At 44.1% G+C, this 19,271-nt stretch overlaps 1 protein-coding gene across 6 annotated transcripts in view; it reads left to right on the forward strand.

The window, feature by feature from the left end:
* Positions 1–16,082, forward strand: part of UBE2H (ubiquitin conjugating enzyme E2 H) — a 101,993-nt gene extending 85,911 nt beyond the window's left edge. For all 6 annotated transcript variants that reach the window (XM_086395678.1, XM_086395679.1, XM_086395675.1 and 3 more), the window contains 2 exons: positions 7,387–7,515; positions 11,762–16,082. In XM_086395678.1, coding sequence (XP_086251804.1) covers positions 7,387–7,515; positions 11,762–11,886 — 254 coding nt within the window. In that variant the 3' untranslated portion in view covers positions 11,887–16,082. The remainder of the gene's footprint in view (positions 1–7,386; positions 7,516–11,761) is intronic.
* Positions 16,083–19,271: the final 3,189 nt, after the last annotated feature.

Below are 19,271 nucleotides of genomic sequence, written 5' to 3' on the forward strand. Positions count from 1 at the left end.
CTGTGTTTAGACAGTTTAGAACATCTCATGCCTCTCACAGTTGGGAGGCTCTGAGCAATCACATGTGGCTGGAAAAACCTATTCAGGCAGGCTAGAGGATTTCCAAAGGAGTTTGTAGGTTGAAACACTGTCACACCCAGGAATTAACTGGAGCTGTAAGCTAACTCTTGTTTCAGAGAGAGGTAGTGGGGGACAGCCCCCGTACAGTCTGAGGGTGTAGGTGAAAGCACAAAGCAGAAAGTAGGCAGACTCTGGTTTTGGGGGTAGATGCTCGAGAATTTCCAGGGAGACTCCTGAGGCTTGATCCCGCCTTTGCGTATGCCAAGCCTCCTTCCTCAAGACCTTTGCCAGGGGCGGAGCTCGCTCCCCGCAGATATATATTTCTTGTAAGGAATTGTGGTATTATACTTCTCTTTTTGCAGATGAAGAAATTGAGATGCAGAGAGGAAGAGACCTGCCTTTCCTACTTATAGTTTTTGGAGTGCTTCCACTTGGAGGAAGTGATGGTGATAGCAGTGTGCAGGGAAAAAAAAAATGATGAGAGGGTCAGGGAGGGCCGCTAAATTAGAGCCTCTGCAGCAGCTTAGCTGCCAAGACCTAAACATTTTCTTGAGCTGAAGAACCCACCAGCACATAACTGTTTTCATTTGGTCATTGCGGGTAGGGTAGGTGGTGCATTTCTGTACACATATCACACATGCTGATGCCAACCAATCCTAAATCAGAATCCCTAGGGTACATAGGAAAAACTCCATGGGTAATTCTAATGGATGGACATCCAGGACCTAGACTCGCTGAAGAATCATTGCTCTAGACCAAGTTGGGTAACTGCTGCTTTTGGTGAGAGATCAGTATGATTTGAGTGTTTTTAATAATTCGGTTCAGTCACTCAGTCGTGTCTGACTCTTTATGACCCCATGGACTGCAGCACGCCAGGCTTCCCTGTTCATCACCAACTCCCAGAGCTTGCTCAAATTCAAGTCTGTCCTTCAAGTTGGTGATACCATCCAACCATCTCATCCTCTGTCGTCCCCTTCTCCTCCTGCCTTCAATCTTTCCCAGCATCAGGGTCTTTTCCAATGAGTCAGTTCTCAGGTGGCTAAAGTATTGGAGTTTCAGCTTCAGCATCAGTCCTTCCAATGAATATTCAGGACTGGTTTCCTTTAGGATGGACTGGTTTGATCTTCATGCAGTCCAACAGACTCTCAAGAGTCTTCTCCAATACCACAGTTCAAAAACATCAGTTCTTCAGTGGACAGCTTTCTTTATGGTCCAACTCTCACATCCATACATGACTACTGGAAAAACCATAGCTTTGACTAGATGGACCTTTGTTGGCAAAGTAATGTCTCTGCTTTTTAATATACTGTCTAGGTTGGTCATAGCTTTTCTTCCAAGGAGCAAGCACCTTTTAATTTCATGGCTGCAGTCACCATCTACAGTGATTTTGGAGCCCAAGAAAATAAAGTCTGCCACTGTTTCCATTGTTTCCCCATCTATTTGCCATGAAGTGATGGGACCAGATGCCATGATCTTAGTTTTCTAAATGAGTTTTAAGCCAGCTGTTTCGCTCTCTTTCACTTTCATCAAGAGGCTCTTTAGTTCTTTTTCACTTTCTGCCATAAGGGTGATGTCATCTGCATATCTGAGGTCATTGATATTTCTCCCTGCAGTCTTGATTCCAGCTTGTGCTTCATCCAGCCTGGCATTTCTCATGATATACTCTGCATATAAGTTAAATAAGCAGGGTGACAATATATAACCTTGATGTACTCCTTTCCCAATTTGGAAGCAGTCTTTGTTCCATGTCAAGTTCTACCTGTTGCTTCTTGGCCTGCATACAGATTTCTCAGGAGACAAATCAGGTGGTCTGGTATTCCCATCTCTTGAAGAATTTTCCACAGTTTGTTGTGATCCACACAGTCAAAGGCTTTGGTGTAGTCAATAAAGCAGAAGTAGATTTTTTCTGGAACTCTCTTGCTTATAATTAAATATGGCTATAAACCATTAGTTTATATGCCTAAACTGAGCTATATGGCTTCCCTGGTGGCTCAGATGGTAAAGAATCTGCCTGCAGTACTGGAGACCTGGGTTCAGTCCCTGGCTCGGGAAGATCCCCTGAAGGGAATGGCTACCCACTCCAGTATTCTTGCATCAACTCAATGGACATGAGTCTGAGCAAACTCCTGGAGATAGTGAAGGACAGGGAAGCCTGGTGTGGTGCAGTCCATGGGGTCACAAAGAGTTGGACATGACTAAGTGACTGAACAACAGAACTGAGCCTATGAAGGTAGTAATATTGTTTACATTAATACTGTAAGATCATGCTGAAGACTCAGTCCTAATGGACTGCATTTTGTTAAGTGCTGATTTAGTTCAAGGGAAAAGGAAAACTGTTTGCTCATCATAAACCATACTTCTCAGGGATCTTGGGACTTGCTTTAAAAATTAAGGTATCCAGTAATGGAGCCAGATGACTGTAATCTCTAGATTGGGTGATCCATGTCTGGCTCTCTCCCTTTCAAAAAGTGAAAGGTCAGTGTTTTTTGAAAGACTTTGGAACTGATCAAAAAACTAGGGGAAAAAAATTTTATTATGATGGATTTTTCCAAAGATGAGTATCTTTATTTGATACTTGGTTTATGGTTTACGTCTCTCCTGCCAAAATATTTCTCTTGAAGATATTGTGCACATCTGCATGTTTGAGAGATGTTTCTTTGGGGAGGGCCCTCTCAGTGGTTAGCCGCTCTGACAGCCGCTCTCAGGAGTGCTTTGCTGCTTTGCAGTGGCCGTGGCCGCAGCATCTTGGCCTCCAGAAGCTGCCATCGTCCCCAAAACTGGGCTGCATACTTTCCCTTTTCTTTTCTTCTGTCTTTAGAGGTGTGACTAAGCACCTCTGTAAAATGGACCAAACGTATATTAATATAGGAAGACAACAGACACAAGAAGGAAAAAGCAGTAATTGTTCTTTTATTTGTTTGGAACAAATACATAGGCAAAGCCATCTGTTGATAGCTTGAAAAACTTTAAAAGTAGTGGGGAAGGGTATAAAGTCTTTCCTGGAACACTTGAAACACCTAGTTATATGAGACATGTTGTCTGCAATATTTCTCAAGTCCTGAAACACTTTTGAACTTACAAAGAGTAAAATCTTCAAGGTTTTGTTTTGGTTTTTTTTTTTCCCATTTGATAGGAACATTCAGCTGTTACTCTTCTGGGGGCGGCGCCTAGAATGCTCATGTGGCAGGAGAGGCTCCCAGTTTACTATGTGTGTGTATCTGTGAGTGGCCATGACTCCTTCCTGGGGCTGGGCTACTCGAAGAAACAGCTGACAGTTCAACCAAGAAGCTCCTGAACATTCTCTGCTTAGAGACCATCCTGTTGGCCTTGAACATACAAGAAAGAAAACCTTCAGGGAGGGGGATGGCCAGGGATGTAGGGAGCTTGTGCCATCATGGTTGGGAACAACGTTCCTTTAATCCACTAACAGAAGCAGCATAGTGCAAAAGCCCAGGTTTGAAACCCAGTCCCATGGACACCTAACCCCTCTTTGCCTCATTTCCCCTGTATGTAAAATGGAGATGGTAATGGTGCCTACCTCATTGGCTGTAGTGAAACGAAGAGTATGTATGTAAAGTGTTTACAGGGCCTGGCTTGTAGTAAGGGCTGTGTAAGTGTGAACTCTTACTGCCCGTACTATTACCGTTACTATCATTAGTGTTATTGTAACTCTTCACTGTGCTGGGATCTTGTTTAAGCTGTAAAGCTCGAGGTTCACACCCCTTGTTTTTTTTCCCAGTTTGCTTGGTGCTAAGTCACTTCAGTTGTGTCCAACTCTGTACGACCCTATAGGCTGCAGCCTGCCTGACTCCTCTGTCAATGGGATTCTCCAGGCAAGAATACTGGAGTGGGTGCCCTCCCTCCAGGGGATCTTCCTGACCCAGGGATCAAACTCACATCTCTTATGTCTACCTGCATTGGCAGGTGGGTTCTTTAGAGCACGTCCTGGGAAGCCCAGTCCAGGGGATCTTCCCAACCCAGGGATCAAACCCAGGTCTCCCGCATTGCAGGCAGATTCTTTACCATCTGAGCCACCAGGGAAGCCCATGAATACTGGAGTGGGTAGCCTATCCATTCTCCAGGGGATCTTCCCATTCCAGGAATCGAACCAGGGTCTCCTGCATTGCAGGCAGATTCTTTACCAGCTGAGCTACCCGCAAAGCTACCCTTAATTTGCCTACCTTTTAACATTTTCTACCATTGCCTTGATAACCCACCTACTAAAGGATAAAGAGAGGAAAAAATTTTTCAGACTTGTCATATTTTATTAAATGTTTTAAACATATGTAAAAGTAGAAAGTACATATTTTAGGCAAATGGCTATTTTTAAAGGTTAAAAAAAGGTAAAGTGTTATTTGAAGTGTGAAAAGTAGAAATTACAAGCCTGTTGTAATTTGACATAACTTTAAAAATATTCTTGTGCATCATACTGAGTACCTCATTGTAACTCTAGAGAACATAATATTCTACAGACTTTCTCTATTCAGTATTAGAACATAAGCATTTTTCTCTGTCCCTGAGCTTTACAAATAGTTTTCAATGATTTCGTACCATCAGTTGGTTTATTAAATATGTTGCTTCCTTAAAAAAAAAAATAAAACAGCAGTGAAAAATCCTGCTGGACGGTTGGGGCTATCTTGGAGGATCATTTTGGTTTTCTTTTTTGACTAAGGATATCCACATTTGTTTTCTGGTATGTGAGAATTGTACTGTAATGTGGTTCTTTGGAAAGTTAGCCTCATCAGTAATACCGAGTCCCTAACTTGGGGTTGAAGGTAAACCTGCTCTGCGTCAGTGTCTGTACATGAGAATAGGACTGTGCTAGGGGTTTCCCTATTGGCTCAGATGGTAAAGAATCCGCCTGCAGTGCAGGAGACCCCAGGGCCAACCCCTGGTTGGGAAGATGCTCTGGAAAAGGGGATGAATGGCTACCCACTCCAAAATTCTTGCCTGGAGAATTCCATGGACAGAGGAGCCTGGTGGGCAGGGTCCATGGGGTCACAAAGAGTTGGATACGACTGTCTGACTAATACACTTGGCCATCATGGGACTCTCCATAGATCACTCTCCAGACCTGAGTTGTCCAATATGGGATCTACTAGCCACATGTTATTTAAATTAAGGAGAATTAAATAAAATGAAAAACTAAGTCCTCACAGTCAAACCAGCTATATTTCACGTGCTTAGTAGCCACGTTTCTAGTGGCTACCATATTAGTAGCAGATCCAGAACATTGTCATCATCGCAGAAAGTTCTGCTGAATAGTGCAGTTATAGGCTTTGTTTTGTTTTTCTGTTTCTTGTTTTATTGCAGTATAATTGACATATGACATTTCAGATGTACAACATGATTTAATGTTTTTATACATTTGAGAAATGATGACTGCATTAAGCCTAGTTAATGTCAGCCACCATACATACTAAATGAAAGCATTTTTTTTCTTGTGATGAGAACTTCTAAGATCCCCTCTCTTAGCAACTTTCAAATATGCAATCCAGTACTGTTAACTGTAGTCACCGTGCTGTGCATTACATTCCCAGGACTTGTTTACTCCATAGCTGAAAACGCATGCCTTTGACACCCTTCGCCATTTTGCCCGCCTCACCTCCACTGTCTCCGGCAGCCACCAGTCTGTTCGCTATTTGTTTCTTCCTCTTTCTTTTTTTTTTTTGAGATTCCACATGTGAAACCATACAGTATTTCTTTGTCTGAATTATTTCACTTAACATAATGCCATTCCAGTCCATCCATGATGTCATAGAGTTTTTTGAGTGCTCAGCTTTTTAACCTTATAACGACAAGGACAATCTGCTTCTTGTAGGATTTTTCTAGAGCAGAGGTCAGCAAACGTTGGCTGCCTGATTTTGTATGTAAAGGTTTATTGGCACACAGCCACACCCATTTGTTTATCAGTTATCTATGGCTTCTTTTGTGCGCTACATGGCAGAGCTGAGTGTTGAGTAGCTATGACTGACCAAGTGTGGCCCACCAAGCCTAAACTAGTATTTGCTCTGGCCCTTTTCGAAAGTTTGCTGACCCCTTTTATCTAGACCAGGGTGTTTCACTGTTGACATTTTGGTCCCAGATAATCATCGTGGAGGGCTGCCCCGTGCACTGTATTGTAAGACGTTTCAGCAGCATCCCCGGCCTCTGGCCACTAGATGCTAGTGGCACCCCAGCCTCCCCTACTTCTTCCCCCACACAGTTGTGACAACCAATGATTTCCCTAGACATTGCTAAAGTGGCCGCTGGGAAGCAAAATCACCCCTGGCTGGGAATCACTAAAGTGACATGGCTTGACAAAACATTCACTTATAATACTGCATGAGAGCGCCCACTCTAAAACAAAATCCATGAAAAGAGCAGAATAAATTGAAAAGTAGTTCTTATGCTACTATTCTTCAGCATTCCCTCCAGAAACAGAAATGTTTTTTATAAAACATGGTGACTAACTTAGAGTGGGCAAAGAGATGGAAGTGCTAAGGTTCCACAGTCCACTGTCTGCTAACTGAGCAGCGAACAGGATGGAAGTCAGAGCATCTCTAAAGTTACGTGGCTGTGCTAAGAAGTTTTCAAGGCCTGCTTCCTTCATAAAGCGCTAGGTAACCGCAGGGTTTTGTTGCTTTTGCTGTGAATGTAGATGTCATCCGTGTACACCCAGCACCTCATGCTGAATCTGGCAAGGAGGGAGTTAATAATGTTTATTTAAGTGAGTATTAATAAAAGGAGGAAGTTGGTACTTACCTGTCTTACAATGGTTTATGATTTTAAATGGTCCATATAGGTTCCTACCCTCATTGCCCAGAATAATTGAAAAACTGATTATATTTACCTCCATTAGAAGTTAGGAGAATTGAAGTAAGTGTCAAGGCCCATAATATTGTATTCAGTTTTTATAAGACCTGGTGCTTGAATACTTTTCAGAATGGGGATTTCCAAAATCATAGAAAATGTCGATGCTAAGAAATTAACTGCTCACTTTGTAAGAATGTAGAGTGCTTATACGGTGTTGGGGTACAAGTTTTAATAAACCTTGTAGTATTTCTGAATTCACAGTTTACAGAGTGGAGTGAATTAGAATTGGGACAGTTGCCTTTCATAGAGAATATCAAGTGTACCTTGATCTGTTTCTTCAAATTAAATTTTAAAATTGGTGTTGAAACGAATATGTAATATAAGTCACATGTAATAGACCACAGTTTTATGGAAAATTTCCATGTAGTTAAATATGTTGGAAGGTAAGAAGCTTTGACTACTGAAGTCAAGTGAATCTTAGGTGAACTTGGCATACTTGACGCACATGACATACTTCTGTTTGTTTTTCAGATCTTACCAATATATTTGAGTCCTTCTTGCCCCAGTTGTTGGCCTATCCCAACCCCATAGATCCTCTCAATGGTGACGCTGCAGCTATGTACCTCCATCGACCAGAAGAATACAAGCAGAAAATTAAAGGTAAGGCAAATAGCTTAGCCTGGAGACAGAAGAACTTAAGTCTGTTAGGTGTTCATCATTAAAAACCCTTCTTAGTTACTCATAATTTTTCTCAGGCCTAAAAAGAGACAGCTCTGGGCTGAAGCAGAGCTCACTACCCTCTGTAGCTTCAAGGGCCTGAGACACCTTTAAAAAGCGGAAGGTTTCAAAGAAGAGGAGAAAGCAGAGTAACAAAGGATGAGGAAGTGGAGACTTACCAGTTGGGTAGAAGCAGACATAACCCTGCTAGAAATCCCTGTGACCCCCTATCGGAAAGAACTTTTGCCTTCACTTGCTTCTTCTTGTCTTGTAATTTAGAAAATTTACTTGAGGGTAAAGTATTAATTGAAAGGCATAATCTCACATTTTTGAAATACATGAAATCATCTTGGCCTTTCAGGACATCAGTTAACTTTGAGAGTTGGGGAATAATTATTGAATTCATCATTAGAATTTTTTTTTTATTATATCATTTTACCCGTTGATTAAAAATTACCCAACTACCCAAGAACTCTTTTCTTGTTCCCATACTGGCTTGCTTGCATTTGGGGAAGTTTACATCTAAGGTACTTTTCTCTCTGCTGCAGGGATTTGTCCCAGTGCTTTGGTGCTGTGGATTTTTCTATCAAAACTTGAGAATGTGCTGTTGAAGCTGAGATCTGTGCCAGTGGTAGTGGCTCATCCTTCAAGACTTAGAATCCTGTTTTCCCGTTCTTAAGCGTACGTGCGAACGGGACACGAGTCTCATTAGAATGAAGGTGGGGTTGTGAGAGAGCCGCTAAAGCGACACACTGGGTTACTGGCATTCATCACATTCTTTTGTCTCTTAGATGTTTGAGAACTGTCGTAGTGGAAGGTCTAGATACATAAAGTTCTACAAGAAAGGAGAGGCCTTCAAAGTCCATGAAAACAGGCTCTTAACAAATGGCAGGCATTGGTTTTTACCCAGTTTTTAGCTTGACTTGTTCATCTGCAGAGCTGCTCAGAATAGGAGCTTCTGCAAAGTGGCCAGCCCCTCTGAGTACATTTGCAAGCGATGGCAGTAGAAATAATTTGAGAGCCCAGAATGCATAGGTGTTCAGTCTCAAATGTGAAAGTATGAGACAGATGGGCTCATCTGGGGCTATTTGTTGAACAGTATTTTTCCTTCGTTTTCTCATTCTTCCCTAGTCTCTTAGGGTATTTGGTACTTTGTGTTGAAATAAAATACAAATAAATCTACTCTCATTAACTTACCTAAGCCTCAAGTGCTTTGCCAATTAATATCTAATTTATGTAGCCAGAATATTGACATAGCCAAAGAAACATATATTTCAAGAAAACATGTTTTTCCTTTTCAACCAGATAAAATTCTGTTACGAGACTGTATTATTTTGACATAAGAATCACTTAGTGTCTGCAACCCACAGATATCTCTGCAGAGCATATTTCTATAGTTCTTACAGTCATTATGCCTCTCTGTTTAGCACTTTTCCTGTTTTAGTACATATCTGCTATAGGAACCTAACTTCCTTTTTTTATCTTTGAGCAGCAAGCTCCAGCTTAGGGGGCTCTAGATCCAAAACATTAGTCTCACTTTGTGTTCCTTAGTAACCTGAGAAGATCATGACTACCAGACCTGAGTGCACCCCAGCTTCCTACTGTACCTTCATACATATATATATTTAAAGGTATATATATATATTTATAGGTATATAAATTTACCTTATATATCCCCATCTTTTCTGGTTCCTCCTATAGGAAATAGGAGATCCTGTCTTATTTCTCAGACCCAGTCCCCCCACCAACATGATCTTGTTCTCCATTTATCCCCTTCCTCTTAGCACTGTTAGTCTTCCTCCTCCTCCTGGTTCCCCCCCATCCCCAGACTGTCAGAGGTCTCCCCGTGTCAAAAGCCTTCTTCTGCTCCTGTGGACTCCTTTAGAGTCCTGCTGTTTATTTCCCTTAATTTTCAAACTTCTCGGTTCCTTCCCTGAAACTCATGGAGTCTAGCTTTAGCTTCTCTTCCTCTCTTCTGCTGAATCTGTGACCTCCTCTCTTCTTAATCATTTGGGTTTTTCTCAAGACACATTTCCCTCCGTGCAGCTGTGGTATTTTTACAAACCCTTGCCTTTCTGAGAACTTTGCCCATCCCAGACTTCCATTCGGTGTCTCTGTTCACCGCTCCACTCCACCTACCCATTAGGAAGCTAATTCACCCCTTACTGCTTCAGTCAGCGTAGGTAAGTGTAACCTTTCTTACCGTGTGCATGATTCATAGTTAGTTGGTGCTGTTTTATCTTGTAGATACTGAACTGTCTGTAGGACGGGGCACCACTGGAGCTTTCTGAAGAGTTTCGGATACCCAACTGTATCTGCTTCCGTAGTTGGTCAGAGAGTTTTCAACCATGCAGAAAAGCAGAATAACTTAACTATGTACCCACTATCCAACTGTAGCAAAACCTGTACCTTTTGCCTTGTTTGCTTCAGATTTTTTAAAAGAAAAAACAAACGTAGTTCTGTCTGAATGTGTCTCGACATCCCCGCCACTTCCTCCTCCCCATGCTTGGGGCAGGGCTGTCTACGCCTTTCCCCTGGGGTGGCATCTCCTGTGCTGCTTCAAGGAGCTGCTTGAAGGTTCAGGGCAGATACTGCCTTCCTGGCTCTCCAGGACCACAGTCCCTTCCTCCCGCATCCCTTTGCCTGGCACTGAACCCCCTACCTAACTGCTTTTTTGTGTGTCTCCTGCTCATCAGTGACCTTGCTCTGCATTTCTCTGTCTCCTGAAAAGCCTCCTCCCAGTAAGCCCTTAATACAGGATGGTCTCCTTGAATGCACTGATAGTGTGGAATTACAGTGTCCGAGAGCAATGTCACTATGCAGCAACTTCTTTCTACAAAGAAACAAAATAGCCAGCCCATCAGAGAGTAAAAATAAAATTTCTAAGACTTTAGTAAACGTTTCTCTCACACTAAGAAGAATTAAGGCAGATTCCTACCTAGCCAGGGGCTTTTGAAATCCTGTTTTCAGCATGAAATTTCATTGTAATGAATCTGTAGGGGTGTAAGTCAGAACCCTGCAAACTTTTTCTGTTAAGGCCCAGATTTGGTCACATACGGTCTCTGTCACATACTCTTCTTTCTTTTCTTTTCTTTTTTTTTAAAACAATCCTTTGAAAATATAAACAATACTTTTCCCTGGCCCTGCACCGAATCATTCAGACTTGGCCCATTTACCTTCTCTCCTCACCACCACTACTCCGGAGGGGGAACAGCCAGCATACGGACGTGAGGACGTGTTTTTCTGGGTGGGAGTCTGTCCTGCCCTTTCACATTATGCGTAGGCTGTTTACTTGAAAACCGTCTGCACCTGGAGCTTTTAGGAAAAGTTTGTTTATTCAAACTTCTTAACATTTTTTGAACCAGCAGATTCAGCCTAGGCTACAACAACGTAAATCTTCAGGTAAATAAATGAATAAGTGGTGAAGTCACACTCAGGCTCTCTGTGTCCCCAGATAGCAGCTCATTCCTGAGCAGATCGAGAGACTGTTTTCACCCGCTGCTTCAAAACCTGACAGGCAGGATCTGTTTAGACTAAAACCTACTTCTAAAATAATAGATTTGGGCTGACTGTAATTACATAACTGCAACCCTAAAAAATGATGGGGGATTTCCTTATACATGACTATGAAATCATAATTAGCCCTGTTCTGTCCGGGGAAGGGGGGAGCGGTGAATAGTTTTATGAATATAGGAAGTAAAAAGAAAGTGTGGGGTTTGCATTTCCCTGGTCCACCAAGTTTGGAGGAGTGCAGCCATATCAGTAGACAGCAAGGAGAGAGGGAGAGCACCCTGGCTGGAGGACAGGGTCCGGGACGTGTGCCAGCTGTCCTGAGCCTTGCTGCCGATGCCAGCGGTGGTCAGCTATCTCCTACATGCCCACGGGGGAGGTGATGGCCCACGGGAGACTTGAGGGTGGTGCAGTGTCTACTCCCCTGCAAATCAAGTGTTCAGCTCTGCCTCTCTCACCAAGGGGGCAAAATGCATAACATCCAAAGACATCTCCCTGTGCAATTTTCCCCTTTGCTTATAGTCTAGTGACTATAATAACTGTCATCTTTGTCTGTCTGTCCCCCCACCCCTGCAGCACAGGGAGAGCGTGAGGCTCCCTTGGACTCGGCAGCTTTGGGGGTCACTGAAGCACGTGCCCGCCCGCTTACTGTGTTTTCTCTTCCCCACCCCCTGTGCAGAGTACATCCAGAAATATGCAACGGAGGAGGCACTGAAAGAGCAGGAAGAGGGCACTGGAGACAGCTCATCGGAGAGTTCTATGTCTGACTTTTCGGAAGACGAGGCCCAGGATATGGAGTTGTAGTAGAAAAAGCACCTGCTTTTCAGAAAGACTATTATTTCCTAACCATGAGAAGCAGACTATAATATTCATATTTAAACAAAGCAATTTTTTTTATTACTAAACAAGGTTTTTATGAATAATAGCATTGATATATATATATTATATATCACCCTTTAGATCTTGATTTCTTGGTCATTTCTCAACCTGAGGTGCATAGCATATTCCCACATTCCATTTTGGTAGCAATATGCGGTCCGAATGCATGCATTGATAAGTCCATTTGGCCAAGTCAGCCTGTGTGCTACTGAACTGTCAAAAGGAATAGCCGCTCTGATAGATAGGCCTGAGTCAAAATAACAGGAAAAAGTTGCTTCTTTTATTGATGGTTCCAAAGAAACAAACCAAAACCAACCAGCTCTCGGACGTGAAGATAGAATAGTGCTTTTTCAAAACGGAAAGGAAAAAATTGGGGAGGAAAAGGCCTGCTGTGGGAGCATTTAGAGCCAGCCACGTTAGGATCAGAGCTGCTCCTTCCTGTGCATCCCAGGTGGCCCCACTTCTGTGGAGTAACAATATAAAACAGGGAGCTCATTGGAGTATTGAAACTTAAAACGATTTTTTTCGACTTGGATTTTAAGTACATTTTTATATGTAGATTTCTGCCCTTCTTGCTACCAGGCCCTGCAGCCACAAGTGTTTTGTGTTTTTTTGCTTTGGAGAACCTTTTGGAAATGGTTTTGCTGAATCTGATTATTTTTTCTTTGGGGTAGAACTTATATTCCAGACCATTTTTTGAGAGGACAGGACAGGAGGAGAAAAGTGACTGGGAAGAAGTTTCCTCTCCTGCGGCAGAGTCTGCCCTCATCGTGCTGTTGGCCACTGTCAGACCGCTGCCCTGGACTAAGAGCTTTAACTTTGAGGGTGCTCGTGGGGGGTTTTGTTTCAAGGTTTCGGGTTGTTGGTGGTGGTTTTTTTTTTTTTTTTTTTAAATTTTGGTGTGTGTGCGTGTGTGTGCATCGTGCTTAGGTTGCACATTTAATCTTCACCTTCCAAGAGATGGCCTCCCCCTTGGACAGCCGCTCAGCGGACTGTTAGACTCGGGAGAAGACCCTGCTGGCGGCTGTGCCTCCTGGGTCCTCTTGCTCACGCTTTGACTTTATGTTCCCTTCTGCTGGCACTCTTGACAGTAGCCTGGTCATCATCTGCCTGTGGAAATGGGAAACGGGTATTGTAGACCCAGCACACATTCTAAATTTATAATGAGTAATAATTGGAACAAATAAAGGTTCTTGTACCCAAAGTGACTCTCCATGGGAAAAACAGCTTTTTTTTTTTTTTTTCCCCCTGAGTGAGACTGAATAGGAGGAAAGGATTCAGAAATACGATGTAGAACAGGTTTTGAGGGAAGAGAATTTTCTCTCCTGTGTATGTTAAAAGGAAATCAGACAGTTTCAATGCCTGCTAATCAAATGTTTACTCAGCTAACCATGTGTCCAGGTTGCTGGCAGAGTTTCTTTCAGATCCGAGTGTTGCCTGCTGAATTTGGAGAACTTCAGACAGTAGCTCTGTGGACTTTTGTTTTTTGCCACAACCGATAGGACAATAGCAGAATCAGCCAATCCTAAAATCTTCTAAAGATGATTTTTGAATGTCCTACTGGGAAAATTTAATCTTTCTTTTTGATGTGTGTTTTTAGTTTTAGAAGTGCTATATTCCACAAGATATGAGTCATTGAGGTTGGAAGATACCCTATCTTTTTTATTCAGAAAGCACAATCAGTCTTTTCTTTGAAAATCTATATAAAGTACAACCTGCTTTTAGCATGATTATTTTCCTGAATAAAAAGCAAATAATTTACTTACGTTAATTACGGGCATGAAGCAAAAGGTTTTCTTTAAAAAAAAAAAAGCGCAGTTAAGTAGGGCTGTGGTTGTTCACGTACTGAGCTCTCTCTAGCATTTGTGGCTTGTTGGAAGGGTAGTAGTAACTATTTAACATGTAATGGTGTGCTTTAACTCTTATCTAGCACGTCGTCTTCTCATTACTTCGGGGGAGGGAGGGTCTCTGCTGGCACTAACTTGCTTACCTGCTGAATTAGCAGTTTGCTTGTGCTATAACCGTAATCTGTAGGTGCGACTTAGGGTAGGCTTAAAAGTGCTGGGTGGTGATTTGAGTTCAAACAATAAAAAATTGTATTTTTTCAATATTGTATAAACAATAGTGTTCTAATTACCTTTCGGAAAAAAAAAAATAATGTCCAGATAAAAATTGCTTTTAATCTTGTCAGAAAACAAAGAAACAAAACTAGCAGAAGCAAGTTTAGGGAAGGTTCGCGAGCAGTGCCACAGCTCTCCTCCCCAACTTAAATCCATGTTGATCTAACAAAAAGACACCAGCTCGCTGCACTTGAGAGCACCGGCACTAGGAGTCTGGTGGTGCAGAATTTCCCAGTTGGAGATTTGTTGGGGGCGGCTGCAGGGGTTCAGAAGCTGGTACGAGTATGGCTGCAGTGTGTGTGTGTGCACGTGTGCGTGCGCGCCCACCCAAGTCTGTGTGGTGACGGTGCCCTTAGGCTTCTCTGTGAGCACTGGAAGCTCCTGGAATAGCTGCCCGTGTCACGCTGAACCCCCTCGCCTTCTGTTCAAGCCTGTGCTTTCTGGGCACTAACCTGGGTCCCGTGCATGTGTTGGGCTCTGTGTGAAGCTTTTTCTCTCCACGGGGAAACTGCCTTTTGATAAGCTGAACAGACTCCCTTTTTACACTAACTTTTGTCCCTTCCCAGTGCCTGAGAGAGGTAGGAGAGGAAGCTGGAAGAGGGTCTGGCTGTGATTCTGAGGACTCTAGGCCCCCAATAACAGATGGTCAAGTGAGTCTGGAGCAAGGGGTGGTATGACACCAAAAGCTTTTTTCCACGTTGTCCCATCGCAACACTCTTGAGAAGCATCCAGAGCCCCTCAGGAAGGCTGCACATTTTTAAAGGTGGTAGTGGTAGATCAGAGCTGCTTCCGGCAGGTTTCCCTCCCCTTCTTTAGTACCCCTCACTTTTGAAATCCTACCTGGTGGTTTATCAGCACAAAGCATTCTTTGCCCCTGTTCAAATGACTGAGCTCCATCTCTCACCAAACACAACAAATGAGATGGCCGCACCACGGCCCACTGCCCTCCAGCCTCCCCAGCACCGGGGCCTCACGGGCTGCATTTTATGGTAGCCAACCTAGACACTGGCATTTATGCGTTTTCGTCAATTGTATCGCCCTCCTTGAGGTTACTGTGCAGGTTACCAGCGTTTGATATTAGTGAGATAATTATCAGAAGTTGCCATATATCTCTCCAGTACCTAACATTTTTCTTCCACTCCAAAAGCGGTTCTAATTGCCAACAGGCTGATCTAAGCTCCAGAAGAGTATCTCCCTCTGAAGCAATCTTTCTTTCCCCCTCACAAGGCTCCCAGAAGCCCTAGTTGGCCTTGACCTGACACTTCCTTTTTATTAGGCGTCCTGTTGGGGTGGCTGAGAATCATGAAAAACAGATCCTCTGCTAGCCTCCATGATGAAGTTGTTAGACACCAACTTTCTGGGAACTCGTGTTTGATTTTTAAATGGCATATGACCCTTCTGTGTTCTGGGGACTCAATCAGAAAGGTAAAAGCCATTAACAAAAGTTAGTAAGAGTTTTATTCATCTCATATCTTCCTGCCTGGGTTCACGGCCTTACTGACTGAAATAAAATCATTTCTGATTGGATGCAGACCTGCGTTTCTTTGGACTTCTGAATCCATGTTCATATTTTCTCTGGCCACTGAACACCTTGGAGATTCCATTAGGGACTGGATGGAGTGGAGGCCCATTGGGGAAGGGGTGCAGGTTCTCCACTCACCTGAGGAAAGGCCAGGACTCTCTTAAGTCAGCAAATAATTGTCTTGGCTGTGGGCTTGGGAAGAAATGGCCGTTATTTACTGATTGTATTTGGTACATATTGTGTGATACTTGAAGAGATAAAAGGGATTTACCAGCCCTTAATTGAAATCTAAGCTTTTTATCACTTATTTTTTCCTTGCCCCCTGTCCTCCCTCCCACCTTTCTCCTTGCATTGTGATGATCTAGTGGGCACGTCTGTCAACAGGACAAATGCCTCTTCTGACTATAACCTCTTAATAGTTGTGTATAATGAAAAACTGTAAACTTTTTTTAAATAAAATGTGTATATACCTTGGCAAATGGCTGGACCTTGATCAATAAGATAATAGCCCCTGTGATTACTGATCCCAGTTTTTTAAAAAACATCTGCCCTGTTCATCTGGCTCCTTTGAGCAGCAGACATTGACTTTTTTTTTTTTTTTAACTGAGAATTTCTTACAAGGCAGATGACTGGGTTAGTTTGGGAAGGGAGGGTCGTGTGTAGACAGTAGAAACTGCCTACAGAGCCCTGTCCCTACGCCTGGAGTGTCAGGTGACTACCGGCTATAAACGGGGCTGTCTTTGAGGCTTCTCTACTAACGTCTTGAAAAACCATCTATTCTGTAGGCTGGAGGACCCGGCCTAACCCCACGTGATTCAGCAGGCGTGGCTCCTGTGTTGCTCTTCAGCCCAGACCTCTAGACCCTGTTAACTCATGCTGAGCAAAAGGCACCCCCTTGGCCTGGAGTTCACAGGCAGTACAGCTTCCTGCCAGGGCTCATCTGCCTCAACAAGGAAGGGAGGAAGCAGTGGGTGTTGGGTCGGAAGCTGATCAGTGGATTAGCCGGACATTTCAGCTCTTTTTCTACAGCACTTGCCCACGTCGGCCAGCAGGTGGCGATGTTTCCTCATTTGTCCTGTGCTGGATTAAGTTCGAAGACCCTTCAGACAAAGGGAAGAGTTTTCCTTTGGTGACATGCCCTTGTCCCCCCAACTCTCTTGCACTGTTTTCTCCTTACTCATCTCCCCCACACTTCTTTTTTTCTTCACTGCATCCCAGTGCATTCAACTGTAGGCACAGCTTTTTATCTACCAGAGAGGAGGGCAAGACCACCTAGGAACCCTGCTCTGGTGCCAGCAAGCATCTCCAGCTCCCCTGGCTGCCCGCAGTGCTCAGAGACAAAACAGTTGACAGCCGGCTCTGACAGCTCGCTAACTTCTCAGCCAGGGGAGTAGGGGACCGAAGAACTGGACCAGCTGTGAGTCCTGGTCCCATCTCGTCTGTTGAAACCAGCTCTGTGGCCTTGAGCTCCGTGGACCTCAGGTTCATTTGTAACATCAAGTCCCTAAACTAATAGGCTTTGACATTTTATGACTCACAACTCCATCTGGGCTCTGAAATGATATCATATCTTAGTATCCTGAGAGAAGAAGATGTCTCGACCTGAGAAAACACCAAGGTTTCAAGACCAGAGGTTAGAGGTTTTGGACCTAAAGACCAGGAGTTCAGAGCACCCATTTTCGAGCTGAAAGAATTAAGGGTGATGTGAACCAGCATCCTATTGATAACCACACAGGCAGCTGCTGTAAAAAACGCCACGAGGAGAGTCTCAGAGCGTCCAGTGCTGGGTCCCTGCCCGCCATAGTCTCACCCAGCATCACTTACTTCTCAGCCTCAGTCCAGTTGCTTCCTGAGTGGCAGGGGGCTCTTGGTGCCTGCCTGAGGCGCTGCCCCTTTCCTGAGAAGGGAATGCTGGGTTTCGGAAGTATACTGTCCTGGAACAGAAAGTTATGGGCTCAGAGCCCCTTATGCTTGCTTTAAACTCTTATCTCCAAAGGCTGCTCTCTGCCTCAGGGAATAGATTTCTGTGACACTGGACCCTGGTGTTTTCTGCTCTCCACCTAGTACCACAGCAAAGGGCATTTGTCTGGCTCCCACAGTCGTTGGATCTGCAAGGTCCTGCAGTCCTGGGAGCCACTTGACAGACCAAGCAGCCTTGTTTAGGGGGAGCTCACAGGCTTCTCAGGGATTCAGACACCCCAGTGAGCCTGGGACAATCTACCTGGGGCCAAGCCTGCCCCCCAGTGCCTCACGTTACAGGGTTTGTGCACTCAGAACTTAGAACTGCAGTTACACAAAAAGGAGCCGGATCATGTCCCCTCTCACTGTGTGTGTGGGGTGTGTGTGTGCAAGTGTGGGTGTAGACCCATATAATGAAGGATGTTTATTTTTCAAAAGGGTCGGGGCACTTCTGTGAACCTGGGCTCCTCAGAGCACTTTGGGGCTCAAACTTGGCTTCTAGTGTCAAATGACTCGGGGTGGCAAGAACAGACTTGACCTCCCTAAAAGAAAAAATTGGCCCTTCTGGCCACCCCATCATTGATGATTAACTTGGGAAGGGGCGGCTGGACTGCTGGTGGGTTCTGGCCTTCCGATCTCACTCAGCTCCCCTTCCCTCGGTTCCTGTCACCCAGGTCAGCCAGCGCTGAGCAAGCAGCTCGCTTTGAGAAGCTTCAGGCCAAATTCAGTTCTCCCCAGCTCTGTAAACAGTGGGTCAGGTACCTGCGAATGTGCAAGTAAAAGTGTACATTAAAGTAAAGCTAAGCTTTTAAAAGATGTACTTCTACAGATTTCCTCCAAAGAATTCTGTGCTGCTAACAAAAGGACATTCCAGAGACCCATGAAGGTCTTCCACAGCGCTCTCTTGCAGAGATAACCACCATGAGCTGTGACCCCTGGGGGCTTCCCCATGCCATCCTCACACTGGCCCTAGAAGCCCCTCAGAAAGTAAACCAGGCCTTGGCCCCACTTTGCACTAACTCCTTGTGAGGTGCCAAGAGACCTGGGCACACAGTGTGTGGCATGACCCATGCTGGATGGACCTATATTTTCAGGTCATAGACAACTTTCTGTGCTCAACTGGGTCTGTGGGCACCTGGGTCTCTGTGAGCCTCATCCTGCCACCTGGGGCTCCTTCAGGATGCCTCCTGGTTGACCTGGTGAGGCTAGCTGACCTGTCCAGAGACCCTGTGGGCTTGATCCGTGAGGGTCAGGGCCTTTCCCCACATACATCCCCATTTCCACTGATAGCAGTGTCCCCAACCTCTGGGCCCTGGAGTGGAGTCAGGAAACTCAGATTGAAACCTAGAGCAGAAATATAAAAATAGAATACCATCTACATCAATAATTTAAATTTTTCTAGTAGCCACATTTCTTTTATAAAAAAAAAAAAAAGTAAAAGTAATGTTTTATTTAACTCGATATATCCAAAATATTTCAGTGTGTAATGACTATTTAAAAATGCATGAGATATTCTGCATTCTTATTACGGTGCTCTTTTTAAATACAGTGGGTGTTTTACACAGCACATCTCAACCTGGACCCTGCTGGTTTTGAAATAGTTAATTACAATCAAATAAGACGAAAAATTCAGTTTCTCAGTCACCACCTGGCACGGGCTCAAGAGCCACAAGTGGCTGGTTGGCCACCCACTGGACCGCGCAGCCCTG

The sequence above is a fragment of the Bos grunniens genome, chromosome 4 (assembly GCF_055505025.1).
Source record: "Bos grunniens cultivar Pamir isolate PY7600 chromosome 4, Bosgru_T2T1.0, whole genome shotgun sequence".
Lineage (NCBI taxonomy): Eukaryota > Metazoa > Chordata > Mammalia > Artiodactyla > Bovidae > Bos > Bos grunniens.